This window comes from Ostrea edulis, chromosome 4, assembly GCF_947568905.1.
Source record: "Ostrea edulis chromosome 4, xbOstEdul1.1, whole genome shotgun sequence".
NCBI classification, from domain to species: Eukaryota; Metazoa; Mollusca; class Bivalvia; order Ostreida; family Ostreidae; genus Ostrea; species Ostrea edulis.
Window position 1 is genome coordinate 16,439,067 of NC_079167.1, and position 19,778 is coordinate 16,458,844.

Below are 19,778 nucleotides of genomic sequence, written 5' to 3' on the forward strand. Positions count from 1 at the left end.
GTCATGGTCTTACTAGACGGCCCTCTTTACTAATGGCAACTTTATCATGTTCAGTCTTATAGAACAATGCAAGTCGGGCATCTTTCCTTCTTTTTTCCCAATGATCTCTATTCCAGATGTTGTGGCATGTCACTTACGCTGGATCTATTTCCATTCTAGACTATTCCTGTTGGTAACATATCTTGTCCCTCGACGTTCTAGTACCATTTCCAGTCTGTCTATTTCAGATTTGTGATATGAATCCCATACTGGGCTTGCATACTCCACAAGTGGTCTGACTAGAGATTTGTATGCATTGGCCTTGGTCGATGTAGCGCTGATGTTTAGATTACGCATCCTAAGGTTCTATTGGCTTTGTTGCAGATGTTACTGACATGTTGGTTCCACTGTAGATCAGAAGTGAAGGTGCACCCTAGATATTTGGTGCTTGGATCGGACTCCAAGATGTGGCCATGCAGAGTATAGGATGTTTTGATAGGGTTTGTTTTCCTACTGATAGTTAGGACGTTACATTTGTGGATGAAATGACATTTTCCATGTGGATTCCCATAAAGCCAATTTGTCAAGGTCGGATTGTAGGTCTGACACATCCAAGTCTGATGAGATAGCGAGGGAAGCAATCGTATCATCGGCGAATAGTCGAACGGTAGACTTCATTCCTGCAGGCATGTCGTTTATATAGAATAAGAACCACGGTCCAAGAACACTCCCCTGGGTGACCCCTGATTCCACATCTATGCATGGTGAGTGTTTCCCTTCAACTGCGACTGACTGTGATCGATTTAGCAGAAAACCCTCTATATCTATCGGTTAACCCATCCTTGGATTCCATAGTGCTCGAGCTTGTGTACTAATAGACTATGTCTGACCTTGCCAAAGGCTTTGGAAAAGTCCATGATTAGAACATCGCTCTGTTTGTCTTTACTCATGTTGATGGTGATGCCATCCACAAATTCGACAAGTTGTGTTTCGCAGGATCGTTTACTACGAAATCTATGCTGTAAAGGATAAAGTGTGTTGTGGCGTTCCGTATGTTTCATCATATGGCTGGTAACTACATGCTCCATTGTTTTACAGCACACACAAGTTAGCGAGATTGGTCTATAGTTCTCAGCTTTGTATCGTTCTCCTTTGTTTGTATACTGGAATCACATTAGCAGATCTCCAGTCTGAGGGCACCTCCCCAGTTTCAAGCGATTTATTGTAGATGGTGGTAAGGATAGGAGCCAGTTCGTTTGACAGTTCTTTTAATACTCTAGGTTTGATATTGTCCGGACCAGCGGCTTTGGAGGGGTTTAGTCTCTGTAGGAGCTTCATGACACCGTTTTCCGCTATGGGGAGATCTTTACATGTGGGGAATGTGCCTGACATATCGCATCTCATAGCTAAGTCTTCTTAGAGTGTGCGTCCTTTGCGGGAAATGCTGACTGGAACTGTTTGTTGAGTATGGTTGCCTGGTCCACAGGGTTGGTATGTAGGATTCCGTTATAATCTGTCCTTTTATGCTTTATATATGTCCAGAAACGTTTCATGCAGCTTTGTTGCGGGTCATTTTCTGCCGGTAAGACAATATTTTCAATGCACTTCGAGTAGGCACGTCGGATTTCCCTCTGCACAAGACGCTTTTTAAGGAGGTACTCTACATCGTCATAATGGCTGACTTCCTTTTCAAACATGGAGGAAAATATAAATATCAGCAATATTTCTCTATTCATTTCAAAATTTATCGCCTAGCTGAGTAGCTCAATAGGCTAGCGCGTCGACAGTTGAACTGTAGATCGTGGGTTCGAGTCTAACAGAGGTTTTAATTTTCCCCCAAATTGCTTTCTACTAAAACTGCATTTTTTTACGAAATAAAGTAAATTTAAAAGTTTTCAATTTCAAAATATTATTGTACATATCTTCCACTTTTCATTCATATCAAATTTCTCTGGTGTAGCATACATCCTTAAAGTCCTTGAATTTGGATGTTAGGTTTACTTCTTACGTAATATAGGTGGTCTCGACGGTCGGCGGATTTCAGGAGACTGTCTTTAAGCTTGGCTACTTTATGTGGTAAGTATGTCGAAATGCTGTGTTCTATATCTTCTCTACATGTAAAAATATCAAAGGCAAAAACATTTAGATATAAATATTTCTTTTTATTAAATTCGTGTAATTACCCCTATATAAATCGCGTTATCAAGATTTTTAACGGCTTCATGTCCTGCTCTTAATTACGCCTTTCTTGTTTCGCGTTATTGTAAAGTCTTTATTTTGCCTTAGAAGTATCCCCCGTTTTTCAAGTGATCCTAATAGGCTTTCATACATACTTGATACAAATGGATTAAATCAATGAATGGCTTTCCATAGTTATGGGGATCTGCCAGCATTGCAAATGAGCAAGAATTCAGTTTACATATGGCCCATTGGGGATTATGCATCACTCAGTCATAATTATACTTATGGTGGCCATATTATATCTAATTTTCATCCGGTAAATGATTGAAAGATGTTAATGCCATGTCTATTTGAAATTTAATAAACAGCTGCTCCCCGTTGTCATCGTGACCACATAAATAAAGCGTGTCACAACGTGAAACGGAAGGCAGGTGCGAAAACAGGTAATCTGTTTACTTGCAGACATCGCTCGTATTGTGTTAAATTAGCAGTTTGTTTTTATGTTTTGTTTTTATTTTGTTTTGTTTTTATTTTTATAGTTTGTCTATATCTGATATAATTCGTTTGACCTAATCCTTCAGCATTGTGCAGTTTGTATATTTGTTTACAATACAGGTTTCAAACATGGCATGTACACAGCGAGGCAACAACGAGCTGAAAATGAAAGCAAAGAAAATGATGAAGGATGCAAAAGATCCTATTGAAAAACTTCGCTACGCTTGTCTAGCGCGAGGGGCCAATGGAATAAAAGGCCTGGGCAGGTAGGAATTCTGTCAGTTCTTTTTCTGTATATAATGATATGCTTACAAACATGTTTCATCACGCAGTGTAAACATTGTAAATTTTTAAAATGAGAAAGTTCCTTCATTTGAAATTCATTCAAGTAAATAAAAAAAAAAACCCTGTTTAATCTAGAATCTTACCACATTCCTAAAGTACATGCACTGCTCCTTTTATTTGAGCCAGTTAATTTACATTATTAAATGTTTAGTGTTGGTTTAAGGGAATGAGAAAACTGTTAAAATACATTTGATGCTACTCCTCCACCATCTCTACCACTCTATTTGCTAAAATAATTACAACTCCACCCGGGGGGGGGGGGGGGGGGGGGGGGGGGGCACCACCAAATTGCCATATCCTATCATTATAAAAGAAGAGATCAATATATTCTTGGTCAAGCCTACATGTATGTATTTGATATGGTCACATCTGGCGTACAATACCACACAGTGTGAGTAACACAATTATATACTGCACCGCACGGTTCTGAATGAAATGATAACAGGAGGAAGGGTAATCACTTCACTTCTAATGTGGATTTCCTCTTTTATTGAATTTTTATTATGGCATTCTGATCGATGCACAAGACCATACACCTGCTACATGCAGGGGAATAGCCAGCTGCTCCGGTCCATTTCAGTACATCATGTGAAATGTTTGGTAAAAGGGTGTCATCACTACGGTTAGGAAATCTTAGTTAGCTTGTTTGGAAATATGCATATACATAACATGAAGACTTTATATTAAAAGATTTACTGTATATATACTCGCAAATAAGTCGATTCACGTGCAAGTCAGGAGCTCTTTTTTCTTCAGAGAATTTTTTTAGGATTTTCACATTGAACTTCTTATATAAAGTTGGATTGAATTTTTTATCAGATTTTCCATCAACTCAATACCTATTTTCTAGCAGCTGTATTTGATGTACAAATTTTCTGAAAGTTATTCTCAATCGTTATTATACCCCCCCCCCCCCCCCCCCCCAACGAAGTTCAGGAGGATATATAGGAATCACTCTGTCTGTCTGTCCATCCGTCCGTCTGTCTGTGCAGATTCGTGTCCGGGCCATAACTTCTTTGTTCTTTGACTTAGGCATACCATATTTGGCACACAGGTGGATCACCATGAGACGATGTGTTGAGTACCTTCATGACCTCTATATGGCTTTGACCCTTGACTTCAAGGTCAAAATTATAGGTTTTTTACAATGGATTCGTGTCCGGGCCATAACTTCTTTGTTCTTTGACATAGGCATACCATATTTGACTCATGAGTGTATCACCATGAGACGATGTGTCATGTACCTTCATGACCTCCATATGACCTTGACCTCAAGGTCAAAATTAAAGGTTTTTACAATGGATTTGTGTCATGACTTCTTTGTTCTTTGACATAGGCAAACCATATTTGACACATGAGTGTATCACCATGAGACGATGTGTCAGGTACCTTCATGACCTCTATATGACCTTGAACTTTGACCTCAAGGTCAAAATTGATTATAGAGTCTTGACATAGTCATACCATAAGACATGGGTATATCACAATGAGACTATGTGTCATGTACATTCATGACCTCTTTATGACCTTGACCTTTGATCTCAAGGTCAAAATTATAGGTTTATGCCATGGATTTGTGTTTGGACTATAGCTTCCATTTTCTTCTACAAAGGCATACCATATTTTTACACTCAGGAAAGAGGTAATTTACACCTATTAACAACACCCTTTGGGAGATTGGGGTAAGCGGGGGGTATTCTTAGTGAGCATTGCTCACAGCACAAGATGCACACTGCCCAAGTTCTTTAATAATAGGGGTGGTCACTGCCCAAGCCATAGCTCTGGTAAAATAATGGGATAATCGATTAATTATACTGAGGCTTATCCACTTTGTTTTAATTTAGCAAACTGAATATCTGTGAATCTCACTTCTAAAAGCCAAGCATTTGGCGAAGGAGCAATCACTACATATATTTATGTTCCCCAAACAAAGTTTGGGAACATATTGTTTTTACTCTGTTTCTTATTAAGGTCTTCCGTCTCCTGCGGAAGACCTTACTATTATTGTTCGCGTTCTTCTTCTTCATTATTAAGGTCTTCCGTCTCCTGCGGAAGACCTTACTATTATTGTTCGCGTTCTTCTTCTTCATTATTAAGGTCTTCCGTCTCCTGCAGAAGACCTTACTATTATTGTTCGCGTTCTTCTTCTTCATTATTATTATTATTATTAAGGTCTTCCGTCTCCTGCGGAAGACCTTACTATTATTGTTCGCGTTCTTCTTCTTCATTATTAAGGTCTTCCGTCTCCTGCGGAAGACCTTACTATTATTGTTCGCGTTCTTCTTCTTCATTATTATTATTAAGGTCTTCCGTCTCCTGCGGAAGACCTTACTATTATTGTTCGCGTTCTTCTTCATTATTATTATTATTTTCCTTGGTAGTACACGCGTTTTTCTCAGCCATTTCTTGATCGATTTTCACGAAATTTTCAGGAAAGATGTCTTTTGGTGACGAGACTTTGCTTGCAAAATTTCGTGCTTGACGTCACTTCCGGTCAGGAGTTATCTCTCTTTTAGTGACTTTTTGAAGGGCCTTGTTGTCCACACATCTCCTCCGTTAGTTTTGAAGCTAGAGTCTTGAAATTTCTACACAAGATAGAGTAAACATTTTAGAAGATTTGTGGGGGATTCGATTTTACCGGAGGCGATTTGCCTAAGAGCTCGCCTGGACCTGAAAAAATGGATGCCAAAATTTTTCGCCGATTTCGGCGATTTTTGACCTTTGATCTCCAATATCTTTTTTTTTGCAAATATTTTGTTAAGACATGTAGAACAAAAGTTGTGTACATTTACGAGATCTTTTCGAAAATATCAAGATTTAGGGGCTAGCCCCTTCAATTAGGGATCTAGAAGGGCTCAAAGTCTAGATCAAATATCTCAAAAATCGTTCATATTTTGGTATAAGTCAAAGAACAAAAAATGTTCATCTCAACAATCCAAATCTATTCATATAAAAATTTAGGTCATATGTTACGTAATAAGGGATTTTAAGGGCCAAAACCATAAATTTTTTACCCCTTGTATCTCGAAAACGACAAATATTTTGAAAAACAAAAGTTGTTCAGAATGATGATCTGAACAATATGCATATTTCGTTTTTACCTTATGTGGCCCCGTTAGGGAGCTACAGTTTGGCCCCTAAAAATTACTTCTAGAAATAACTCGAGAACGGTAAAGAATTTCTAAATACTTGTTGAACAAAAAATGTTTGAAATGTCATGACCTTTCTTACGATATCAAGCAAAAGGGGCTGACCCTTTAAATTAGGGGCCCAGAAGGGTCCAAAGGTTTATGAGAATATCTCAGAAACTATTAATATTTTGTAATAAGTCATTGAAGCGGAAATGTTCATCTAAACGAGCTTGTTCTTATCAAATCAAAAAGTATGTCATATGTTACGTAATAAGGGATTTTAAGGGCCAAAATCATAAATAATTGACGCCTCATATCTTGAAAACGACAAATATTTTGAAAAGCATTATTGAACAAAAGTTGTTCAGAATGATAATCTAAACAATATGTACATTTCGTTTTTTCCCTATGTGGCCCCGTTAGGGAGCTACAGTTTGGCCCCTAAATATTTCTTGTAGAGATAACTCGAGAACGGTAAAGAATTTCTAAATACTTGTTGAGCAAAAAATGTTTAAAATGACAAGGCCTTTCTTACGATATCAAGCAAAACAGGCTGGCCCTTTAAATTAGGGGTTCAGAAGGGTCCAAATATTTTTGAGAATATCTCAGAAACTATTCATATTTTATAATAAGTTGTAGAAGCGGAAATGTTCATCTCAACCAGCTTGATCTTATCAAATCAAAAAGTAGGTCATATGTTACGTAATTAGAGATTTTAAGGGCCAAAATCGTAAATATTTGACGCCTCATATCTTGAAAACGACATATTTTTTGAAAAGCATTATTGAACAAAAGTTGTTCAATGTGTCATAACCTATCGATCAATATCAAAAAATGGGTCTGTGGGCCTCATGGCTCGCCTGTAGAGTCGATTTTTGTCGATATCAGTCGATTTCAAAAACTTGTAACTGGTAAATATTTTGTAAGGACATATTGAACAAAAGTTGTTCAGTTTATCGAGATCTATCGATTGATATCAAGAAATAGGCCTATGGTCCTAATGGCTCGCCTGTAGAGTCGATTTTTTGTCGATATCGGTCGATCTCAATAACTTTTTACAGGTAAATATTTTGTAAAGACATATAGAACTAAAGTTGTTGAGTCTATAGAGGGCTAACAAATGACGTCAAGAAATAGGCCCGCGGGCCTTATGGCTCGCCTGGAGAGTCGAATTTCAAACGAATTTCACCGCAACTTTGCTTCAGAAGCTTATGATATGAAAAATTGATTATATCTAAAGTGTCTTAAAGTCGGAAACTAAATTGGGACTCATTTGTCTTCTTCTTTTTTTTAACTCCGAGTGCATCAACAAATCGGACGGAAGACCTACTCGTTGCTCGCAACGAGATCGTGTCTAGTTATTATTATTATTTTTTTTTTTTTTTTCCCTTTCGTCTCCGAGACCGTTGGATGGATTTTCCTGAAACTTTCACAGGTTATAGAGAACGATGGTACCTCGAGGCATTTTTTTCATTTTTTCAAAATTCACTTCCGGTCGCAAGATATGTCCAATTTTCGTCTTTTTACAAGATATTTTGTCCAGCGTTTTTCTCAGAAACGGTAAAAGATAGAGTCACCAAATTTTCAGAGTTAATAGATCTCACTTTGTAGGCGTGCAGTAGGGGGTTAAGAATGTCGGCCGTCACTTCCGGTCGTCACCGGAAGTGATTAAAGGAAACATGAATTTCAAACTTTTTTCTTTTAAATTGAAACCTATTTCGGTCTACTATATCTCGTTCTAATTCTCAAAAAATGTTGACCCCACCGGAAGTTGAATCTTGAACTTCCGGTTATATCAAAGAAAGCCTATTCATTCTCTCATTTTTCAGTGCCATAAATCTCTGTCATGAAACTAGTTAATGAGTTGAGTGTTAAATATATAATAGTCACTATAAATGTCTAGAGTAACGTCAAATATTTTTGTAAAATTTACTTCCGGTCGGCAAATACGGCTTATTAGCTGTTTTCGTTGTCCAGCGTTTTTCTCAGAAACGGTAAAAGATAGAGTCACCTAATTTTCAGAGTTAATATATCTCACTTTGTAGGCGTGCAGTAGGGGGTTAAGAATGTCGGTCGTCACTTCCGGTCGTCACCGGAAGTGATTAAATGAATCATATATTTCAAACTTTTTTCTTTCAAACTGAAACCTATATCGGTTTACTAGGTCTGGTTCTAATTCTCAAAAAAATGTTGACCCCACCGGAAGTTGAAACTCCAACTTCCGGTTATATCAAAGAAAGACTATTCATTCTCTCATTTTTCAGTGCCATAAATCTTGGTCATAAAACAAGTTAATGATTTGAATTTTACATATGTTATAGACACTATAAATGTCTAAAGTAAATTTAAATATTTTTGAAAAAATTCACTTCCGGTCGTGAGATATAGGGTGGACATATATATTCAAACCTTGTTTTTTCAGTTTCTCAATAATGAATATAGATAGATGCTTGAAACTTGTAGAGTTGATCAACTAACATTAGTCCATTGTACACATATATTCAATTTTTTCGTTCGTCACTTCTGGTCTATACCGGAAGTATTTGAAAAAATGTCGATATTCCGATTTCTTCGAGTGATTTCTCAGAGAAGGCTGAAATTTTCAGGAATAATGTCTTATGAAATGACCTTGCTATAATTATTTTTGTTTTTACAAAATTCACTTCCGGTCGGAAAATATGGCCGATTTTCTGTTTCTCAAAAGGAATTTTGTCCAGCATTTTTCTTGGAAAAGGTAAAATATAGGTTCATCAAACATTCAGGGATGATCAATCTCCGTTTGTAGGCGTGCAGTAGTGGGTTAAACATGTCGACCGTCACTTCCTGTCGTCACCGGAAGTGATGGAAAGAATCGCAAATTTCAAACTTTTTCCTTTAGATTGAAACCTATACTAGTTTATTAAGTCTCTTTCAAAGTGTCAAAAGAATATTGACTCTGTCGGTAGTCAAAACGACTACTTCCGGTTTCTTGATAAAATACCTTTTTAATTTTCGTCTCTTTGTCCCCATAAATCTCGCTTATATTTGAAGTCTTTCATATGATTTTCACATGTCTTAATAAAAGTATCAACTTCTAAAGTTTTGATCATTTTGTTTTTCAAAATTGACTTCCGGTCGGTAGTAACCTACTACTTTTTCTTTCTTAGGTTTACTTCTTTTTTTGAGAACTCTTTCAGATAGAGACGTGAAATTTTCAGGGAATATAGACAGTAAAGAGTCGCTGTCATTTATAGGAAAATGCATCTGAATAGTACTTCCGGTCGTCACCGGAAGTTACGAGAAAGGAGTAAAAAATTCGATAATACATTTCTCATTCATTGTTAAGGCACATTTTCTGATACATTTAAATGGTTTTTGTAGGAACAGAAACCTCTTTACCGGAAGTGGTCTAACGGAAGACCTACTCATTACTAGTAATGAGTGTCTAGTTATTATTCTTTTTCTCCGGTACTTTTTTGTCCGGTAGTGTTCTCAGAAACTACAAAAGGGATTGATATGAAACTTTCCAGGATGATAGTATAGCGTTTGTAGATGTGCATAGTGATAGTCATTTTGTCTGCACGTGCATGCACGCACGTGCATGCACGCGCGCGCACGTGCATTGCAATTTTGGTACAAAAAATGGAAAATCAGAATATTGAAGGAAGCGATATAAAACCTAAATAGGATGATAGTATATGATTTGTACATATGAAAAATAATAGTTATTTTGTCAGCACGCGCATTCCAAAATTTGTACACTAACTTTGGAATCAGTCTAACTTTTTTGTTGTTCATTGAAATGGCTTGAAATTCATATCATAGGTAGATATTGAGACCCTTAACTGATTTGCATGGTCAAAATTACCAATTTGCACGCGCATGCACGTGCGCTTCATTTTGATTGGATAATACTAAAACGTTTGTAACTATCTTATTTATGAAGCGAATGAAATGATATTCACAGCATAAGTAGACAATATGTGTATCTATATATTGGTGTAATAAAAAAATGCCAACGTACACGCGCATGCGCGTGCAACGTTTTTTAAATGTTCAATTTTTAAAGGACGATAAGGTTTTTGTTTTTCATCAAATTCTATTGATATTAATGGTTTAGTTGTGTCTTAGTACTCCTTACAAATTGCTGTGGTTAGAATTACTGCTCAGCACGTGTATGCACGTGTGCTGAATTCTGATTGGACGATTTTAAAATCGCTATAACTTTCTTATATTTGGTGGAAACGTTATGAAATTCATACTGTGGGTATATGATACAAATGCCTGTTGAACGACATCAACAAAAATTCGGAATCATGTGCGCGTGTATGCACGTGCAACGCTTTCTTTCATTTCTTGGTACTGAAATGACCATATTAAACATACTACATGTAATTAAAGGCTAAAATAAAATGATTTTTTGCTATAGATTGACAAGGACATCACATTTTATTTGGGGGAGGTTTGGGGAACATATGTAACGGTCCCCGTTACAATTAGAACTAGTTACATATTAGGTTTGACACATCAGTGGCATGAGCGGGGCTCGGACTCACAACATCCCAGATATGAATTAAGTGAATGTTCTACCACTGAGCTACAGTGGCTGGTTAATTGTTCATGCAAAAAATCACACGATTGACAGTTTGGGACCAGTAGGGGACTTGTATTGCTATGTAAAACTAACAGAATGATTGCATGTTTAGTGAAATGATACTAAACTATGGATTGAATTAAACTGATGAAAGTAAAACTATTAAGATTTCAAACATTACACATGGATGGTAATGATGTATTATCTTATTTATTCACAGAACATTCAGAATCATGGACGATGACTCAGATTTAAGTCTCAACATTAAAGAATTTAAAAAAGGAATCCATGATTATGGTTTGATAATGGAGGATGATGTCATGACTTCTATGTTTCAACAGTTAGATAAAGATAACAGTGGATCCCTGTCATTTGATGAATTCTTAACTGCACTTAGGGTAAGATATAGAAAAATTGTGATGTCAAGATTCAGAGTTATTTCCCTTAATCAATAATGCATGCTCTGTAGTAAATATATTATTTCATTCTCTACTCGGAGTTGTTCATGCCTCATACTTGTCACTGTCTCACTTTAGGGTCAATGATGTTTGTAGATGCCAGATTTTTTCACTGCAATGATATAAAAAAAATTCATTGACAGTTACACTAAAAAACATATCAATTCTCAGTCTTTTTTTGTGTGTGTTTCATAGCAAATGACTGGTTATGAAAGTAAATGTGCTAACTGAGAACAAGGAATGACAACTCTAGACTAGCAGAGAGTGATATAGTATTTAGCTCGTGTGAGCTGAAAGCTCAAGTGAGTTTTTCTGATAACTTTTTGTTGGATGTCCATCTGTCCATTCATTAACTTTTATCAATTTCAACTTCTTCTCCAGAACCACAGGGCTAATTTCAGCCAAACTTCCCACAAAGCATGCTCGGGTAAAGAGGATTGAATTGTCACACCCTTTTTGAAGTGGAGATAACTTAGAATTAGTAAACTTTTGAGGCATCTTTAAAAAAAATCTTTTTCTCAAGAATCATTGGGTTACTTTTAATCAAACTTGGCACAAATCACTCTTGGGTAAAGAAGATTCAACTTTGTTCAAATGAAGGGCCTAATTGCTTCCTACAAAGGGGAGATAATCAAGAAAGACAAAAATAGGATGTGTGGGATTATTTAAAAATCTACCACTGGGCCAGAAAAATATGAAATTTACATGAAAGCTTGTTTATATAGCGTAGATTCAAATTTGTACAAATCATGGCCCCCAGATGTTTATTTACACCTCTTCATCAAAGAATTAGCCATCTCTTTTTTCAAAAACGGACTCCTGCTTTGACACACAAACTTTGTGCCAATTAAAATTTTATTCTTGTTGAACAAATCACTTCATAATGGACCATAGATACATATACATTTCAGAGACATATATATGTCTCTGACCAAATTAACATAAAACTCAAATAATTGAATATATCATCATTTATTATTCGAAGATAATAATTCGTTATTGAGCTCAATTCATTCAGTTGATGAGTGCATCAAATCAATTATTTGCATGCATCAATTCAATTTTTGCTCTCATTAATTGAATCGATGATAGCAATAAGATATAGTAAATTTCTGATGAGATTCAGAGTTATTCCCCTTAAGCAATAATGTGATTAATTGCATGCAGGCTTTGTAGTAAATACATAATTTCATTCTCTACTAATTCAGCTGAAGATATCTTTAATATTTACAACAATTTGGTTAAAGGAATTAATGCACATGTCAATTCTTTTAAAGAGAGCAACAATTTAATTAAAGAGTTACAAATTGTTGCTCTCTCTAAAAAAATTATTGCATGTATCAACTGAATTACATGTAATGATATCTGATTATCATTAATTCTGTTGAAGAGAGTAATAATTCAGTTATTGCATGCATTAATTGAATTGATGCACAAAGACATTAGCAACTTCTCAAATCTCGTATCATCTATATTTTTCGGTAAAAATGCACACACTGCATGATTTTAAATTATGATGTATACCAAATTAAGAATAAAAGATATCAAGTTCCAACCCTCCAAATCCTTAAACATGCAAGATACAATATTGTCAGAAGATGTTTCACTTCAAAGTAAAATGAAAGTGGAGTTTCAAAAGGCAACACATTATCCAAACTTATTTCATGCGGTGAACATGCCGCCATAGGAGTTGCTTATCTCTTTCAATTGAAGAGAGCAATAATTAAATTATTGCACCCATTAATTGATTGATTTATTGCATGCATTGACTGAATTATTGCACTCTTCAATTGAATTGCACACATCAGTTCAATTGTTGATATCATAAATTCATATGACGATCGAGAGCAACACAATCCAGTTATTGCACACATCACATTCAGCATGATAATGCTATTCTGAATTCAATTAATGCATGCAGCAATAATTCAGAATTGATGAAATCATTATCATTTCAGGGGATCTTTAAACAAACTATTCGTATATAGGAAGACAATTTTTTATTATAGATATTTAAAATGTCGAGTGCCTGTGTGTATAGAGTAGATTTAGAAATTGTTGGCAATATAATTTTGTGGAAAATTGCTCAATATTTATATAGACTGATGAAGAATATTGATAGCTATGAAAATTTCATTGTCAAAAAATTGTACTCATCTACTACGTACACTGTAACTTTTCTTTGCATTAGCCACCCATGAACAATTCAAGGAAAGAACTGGTACGGAGAGCTTTCCAGAAACTAGACAAAACAGGAGATAATGTGGTGACAGTGCAAGATTTACATGGTGTGTACAACGTCAAAAAACACCCGAAATATATCAGTGGAGAATGGACGGAGGACCAGTGCCTCAAACAGTTCCTGGACTCATTCGACTCTCCAAACGACAAAGACGGACAGGTAAACATCTATGCACTATAGTGTGAAAGTAGTGGCTTCTTGATTAGAGATACATGCCTGAGGAAAGGATTTAGGAGGAATGTTCATGTAAATTCATTATTGAAGATTAATTGTTGAAATGTTCTGAGTGCTCTTACAGCTTGATTTAATATGTATTTATCAATTTGAGAAAGATTCCCAAGAAACTTTCAAAAGTAATCAAATTTCTGTCTTGGATTACATTTCTTGCAAATATTTCATCAAAGAAAATGATATCAGTTATTATAGAGATGCTGTATACACATGTATATGATTATAGTTGCATGGACTACATACATGTATAAGCCACTTCACCTGCATGCAGAAACTTACTCACTGCTATATATGTATACTGTATAGAAATACATCAGTTTAGTAATCGCATCACATGCAGTCAGGGTCATTAGAAAATTATGTATAAGCCAAGAAGAGTGAATTTTCATTGAAAATGGGTTTTTTTTTCTTGGCAGCCCAATTGTAAGCATTCTGTAATACATATTTTTTTTTTTTTTAAATTGTCAACTACATTTTGTATAACATTAGAAGAATACATGCATATGTGAATATTACATGCCATTGTATATAATCAAGATAAATTTGATAGTACCCATCAACAGTCCAATGACTATTTCTTTACAGTAAATATTCAAATAGATATAATATTGTTAAATTCCTAGGTGTTTCAGGGTACCTAAGTCAATGTTAATTTCCTAAGTGTCTTGGGATACCTAAGTAATAGTTAATTTCCTAAGTGTTTCAGGGTACCTAAGTCAAAGTTAATTTCCTAAGTGTTTCAGGGTACCTAAGTCAAAGTTAATTTCCCAAGTGTTTCAGGGTACCTAAGTCAAAGTTAATTTCCTAAGTGTTTCAGGGTACCTAAGTCAAAGTTAATTTCCCAAGTGTTTCAGGGTACCTAAGTCAAAGTTAATTTCCCAAGTGTTTCAGGGTACCTAAGTCAAAGTTAATTTCCTAAGTGTTTCAGGGTACCTAAGTCAAAGTTAATTTCCCAAGTGTTTCAGGGTACCTAAGTCAAAGTTAATTTCCCAAGTGTTTCAGGGTACCTAAGTCAAAGTTAATTTCCTAAGTGTTTCAGGGTACCTAAGTCAAAGTTAATTTCCCAAGTGTTTCAGGGTACCTAAGTCAAAGTTAATTTCCTAAGTGTTTCAGGGTACCTAAGTCAAAGTTAATTTCCTAAGTGTTTCAGGGTACCTAAGTCAAAGTTAATTTCCTAAGTGTTTCAGGGTACCTAAGTCAAAGTTAATTTCCCAAGTGTTTCAGGGTACCTAAGTCAAAGTTAATTTCCTAAGTGTTTCAGGGTACCTAAGTCAAAGTTAATTTCCTAAGCGTTTTCGGATACCTAAAACATTGTTAATTTTCTAAGTGTTTCAGGGTACTTAAGTCATTGTTAATTTTCTAAGGGTTTCAGAGTACCTAAGTCATTGTTAATTTCCTAAGTGTTTTAGGATACCTAAGACATTGTTAATTTTCTAAGTGTTTCAGGGTACCTAAGTCATTGTTAATTTCTTACATATTTTAAGGTATCCTGACCATAACAATGCATCTTGCACTTGGCTGAATTTTGAGTTATTCAAAAAGCTTGATAAAATCATGTCTTGAAATGACTTAATAAAATCAAATCTGAATTACTGGTGCATTTGATTGCTTAATTTGCTTCCAAACATTTTTGCACAGTTTTGTTTTGCTGGCCTTCTCCAAATAGACAAGCTATCAAGAATGTCCAGATACAGCATGTATCATGACGAAGCCTCCCACCAATATGTATTCCAACCTAATAATTCTGAATCCAGAATTAGGTTACTAGATTTACAGAATTAGATCAGATTTACAAAATTACCTCAGCAAGCATTTGACAAAAGTCTGCTCTATTGCATAACACTTAGTCCAAATAATGAACAATGAAACAAAATCCTTTAATCTTCTTGGTGACAATTAATTAATTGACAACTGTTTTAGAAATTCTATGTGTGCTCCTTGCCCACCTTCTATTTTCAGTTGAAAGAGCTAGCTGAATAAGTTTTGTCTACATAATTTTGTAATAACCCTGATAAAATTGAATAACAAGTATATTCATGTATCAAATACATGTTAATCATTTTCTAAGAACATAATAATTCACATACCAGTTCTTGTTGAGAGAGCTATTAGAAAGTTATTCCCTTCTTTTTCAGTTACAAAAATAAAAAAAAAATACAGATTCTGAAAACACAATATTGATGACTTTATACACAGTTGTTTAAACTAGGTGTACATTACACACTATGTTCAGCCATAGAGATTATAATAAAAGCCAATCTTAAACATAGATAAATGATAATTACATGAATTTTTATGACATGTACACATACATTTTAGACCATGCAATAAAATTCATAATTTACAGATTACTTAATATTCAATATAGGGACATCTCAGAAACTTTCAAAGATTGTTTCAGAGATCGCTATGGTGATGAACTAATCATTGAACTTTGTGCTAAACACTTGATGTTGTGTTTCTGACAGGTTACCGAGGAAGAGTTCTTGAACTATTACTCTGGAGTTAGTGCTTCAATTGACAATGATGCTTACTTTAACCTCATGATGGTTAACGCTTGGAAATTATGAATGATGCAGACAGTTTTTTACTCAAACATTCCCATTAACCATTTTTATTTAAAAACATATTTGTGATGATGGTTTATATAAGTAGGAAAAATGGTAGTTATTTAGAGAATGAAAATTTTGTCTATTTGTTTAGAAAAAAAACAACTATTGTAATTCTTACAGCTCGACATGTGTTAGATTAAGCTACCAATCTGTATGCAAAAACATGTAGTATCGGTATATGCTTATATAAGTTTTCCTAAACCTCTCACCCTTGAAATCTAGATATTTGCTACAGTATAGCTTTCAGATGTAGTGGAAAATGGAGTAGATTGCACTGTGTAGCTTTAAAAAAAAAAAAGAACGAGACTGTTGGCTATTTTCCACTATGACTAGAGCACTGCCTGAAACTGACGAGAACTTAGTGAGATGTAGCAGGAGCACAAACTGTGACAGCACACGGCACAGAAAACACCAAGACAAAGACTTTTGCTTTCTGTATTTCAGTTCTCTGTTATTGATTTTTGATTTAATTTCTTATTCTAATGTTTGCCAATCACAGGGTTTGTTGAAACTGGGTAATTTTTTCTTTAATTTTAATTTTTGTTTTTGTTGAATAAAATTTGTTATATTGTATGTGCCGATACTTTCTATGTTAAAAGGAAGAATTTTTGTTTACTTACTGAATACTTGCATTTGTTGGCATTCACTTTGAAAGATTTCCTACATTTTGTGTGCTATTTGTATATTTACATAGAGTCTTGTCAGCTTGAAATTCCCTTCATTTTATGATAAGCACTTTTTAGTTCGAATTGGAATAGCAATATTTTCATTTTTATGGGAAATTTAATTAAATTTTTTACAACAATTTTAATTTTTAAAGAAATATAATGTCAGATTTATAATGAAAATTAAAATTTAGACACAAATCAAATTTGTTGTTATTTTCAATATGCAAATGGGCATCATCTTGTGTAAAAGTTAGAATGAATTTTTAAAAACCTGCATGATAGATCGAGCTTTTTTGTTTATCGTGTTATTTTTTAGTTGATGCAACAAATGACCTACCACCATGCATGTAATGAATTTGATAATATATTGCGAACAGGAGATAGAGGGAATTTATCCTTTTAGTCAGTAAAAAGAAAACAAAAAATAAAAAAAATATTTAAAAAAAAAACCAAAAGAAAAAAAAAAAAGAACTGTGCATGCATACACGTGTATTACTGTAAAATCATTTATCTCTGTGAAGAAGAATTTTCATGGTTAAAATAAAACAATGAGAAAAAATAGCATTAGTTTTTCATAGCTGAAGAGTTGCTGCTGTTCATCATTGGCATTTCAATTTTTTCTATGGAGGATTTGAATTACAGAATTGCATGGTAAACTGTATTAACGGTATTCATCCTATTGACTGCTGCAGGTGCTCAGAAAATTGGGGGGAAAAAAAGGGGGGGGGTATTTGAACTTGTTTTGCCTATTTCCAGTGAAATTTTTGACTTTGAGAAATGTTTATAAATAGAAATAGAATTTGAAATGAATATTTGATATACTTTCCTTTACAATGATATAATCCACTCAGATCTTTATTGATTTACTATTCAATAAAATCGTCAAAACAACATAGTAAATACACAAAGATATTGTAGCTATTACTGGTATAAGGTAACTTTTGGTCATAAATAAGGGGCTCTAACTTTTGAAAGTTGAAAAAAATCTCAGGGAGCGTTGATAGGGGATGAGGTAATTCATAGAATGAATACTGTAGTCAAAATGTATATATAAATTGCACAGATAGCTTGCAAAATATTTATGTGAAGTGACGGACTCGATCTACAAAATGGAAGATTGAAATAAGAATAATCATTGTGAGTACAGAACAATCATAAAGATATTCTTGAATTGACATTAATCTTCATGATATTGAATTCTTAATATCATTAGCCTCTTGATTCATGCAATAGCAACTTCTTTCAAAACTCTTGTTTTTTTTCACTTGACCCATTTCTTTTCTTGCAACCTATGTTGATTTTCACCTGCTTTCATTTATTTGTATTTGGTATGTTTCAGATCATCTTACAGCTATTTATTATAGTTTCCAAGAAGCTTGGAAAAATTTAAAAACACTTTGATTCATAAAACAGTTATGATTATTTACATTTAATATACATGTACAATGATAACAACAATTTACATCATACCAATTGCCCTTTGCTGTGAGAAGCTTTTTCATTATCTAACTGAAAATGAAAACCATTTGATGATTTTTTTAAAAACTAAAAATTCACCCTCCTTCCCCAGAAAAAAAAATACTGGTGTAAAATATAGAATTTTTTGTTTAAAATTTCAGATTCAATCAGAACCAAGAACAATCAGCGAAATACTATAAATTTCACATATTTCTTATTGAATATCTTAAACATAAATCTGTGTGAATAACTATATACCTCCCCCTGCCATTTGAATCGATGTAGCAAAATCCCCTGCATGATGATCAACAAAGTTCTTTTTAATTCTACAATTGGCTCTTACGTTTAATTGAATAATGTTGTAATTTCTGACACTATAGTCGACACACATGATAACTTTATCGTTTGTTTTATTTTGGTCACTTATTGTTTTCTGTTTGATTACTTCAGGTTACGGAAGAAGAATTTATTAACTATTACTCTGGAGTTAGTGCATCTGTAGACAACGACGCCTATTTTCACCTAATGATGACCAATGCATGGAAATTGTAAAAGATTTCACAGTTTGTGGTGCATGGACCACTTTTTACTTTTTGAGCACATCAACCCCTGCTCAGATACAAAAAGTCTGTGATAGGTTACCAACATCTTGTTTACTAGTACTGTTATCCATTCAACAGATCATGTTATAGTCAAGTGAATATCTATCTATCCAATTGAACTCTTATTCCTTTGATCTGCTCAGTTAATGGTTTGGGGACTTTTTTTAAAGGGAATAAGTGAGCAGAACAAAGGATCTAATAATCTTAGATGGAATGAATATTTGATATTCACTCAGGATCTGCTATATAGCTTATCAAAATAATATAGTATAACATATCTTCTTTAAAAACAGAGATTGTACATTAGATAAGCAATTTGAAATTATTTATTAAATTTTAAAACTGTAGAGTAATTAGTCAAGCTAATTGCATTGTTAACTGTACCATCTCAATGTAGGGTAGTGTAGACTGAAGAGATTCAAGCCTGATGGGTGAAGTGTCCATTATTCAGTGGTAACAATACACAGAGGCCTATGGGTGACAACACTTACCCGATTTAACTTGCCCATAAAAAGATATAAATCTCATGAATTTTGACACAATGTGTTGGCCACAGTGTATGCTATCCCAAAGCCCACAATTCAACAACTGCAATCTGATGGAGAGCTGCCATTTATATCACTAGCAAAGGGTTCTGATGTACTCTACTCGCCTTCAAATCACCATAGTGGATCAAAACCCTTGGCTAGCAAAGATGGCAGGCTACATACATATGAGGTCAAAGACCATGGTCATGAATTCATATATAACATAAAATGGTTTCCAGATGATAACTTTAGTTTTCTCCAAACTTGTGCAATGAT

At 34.5% G+C, this 19,778-nt stretch overlaps 1 protein-coding gene across 6 annotated transcripts; it reads left to right on the forward strand.

Moving 5' to 3' along the window:
- The first annotated feature begins 2,359 nt into the window (after nt 1-2,359).
- Nucleotides 2,360-19,322, forward strand: LOC125668736 (calcyphosin-like protein). 6 transcript variants are annotated; one of them, XR_008802264.1, is made up of 5 exons: nt 2,360-2,603; nt 2,776-2,921; nt 10,925-11,102; nt 13,354-14,379; nt 14,712-17,364. XR_008802264.1 is itself a non-coding variant. In XM_048903126.2 (5 exons), the coding sequence occupies exons 2-5, from the start codon at nt 2,785-2,787 to the stop codon at nt 18,923-18,925; spliced, it is 627 nt and encodes a 208-aa protein (XP_048759083.1). In that variant the 5' UTR covers nt 2,539-2,603; nt 2,776-2,784; the 3' UTR covers nt 18,926-19,322. The 6 variants fall into 6 exon arrangements, 4 of the variants coding, with proteins under 4 accessions (XP_048759083.1, XP_048759082.1, XP_056018059.1 ...); XM_048903126.2 differs by lacking the exon at nt 14,712-17,364 and adding an exon at nt 18,824-19,322 and having other exon boundaries at nt 2,539-2,603; nt 13,354-13,563; XM_048903125.2 differs by having other exon boundaries at nt 2,539-2,603; nt 13,354-13,563; nt 16,104-17,364.
- Nucleotides 19,323-19,778: the final 456 nt, after the last annotated feature.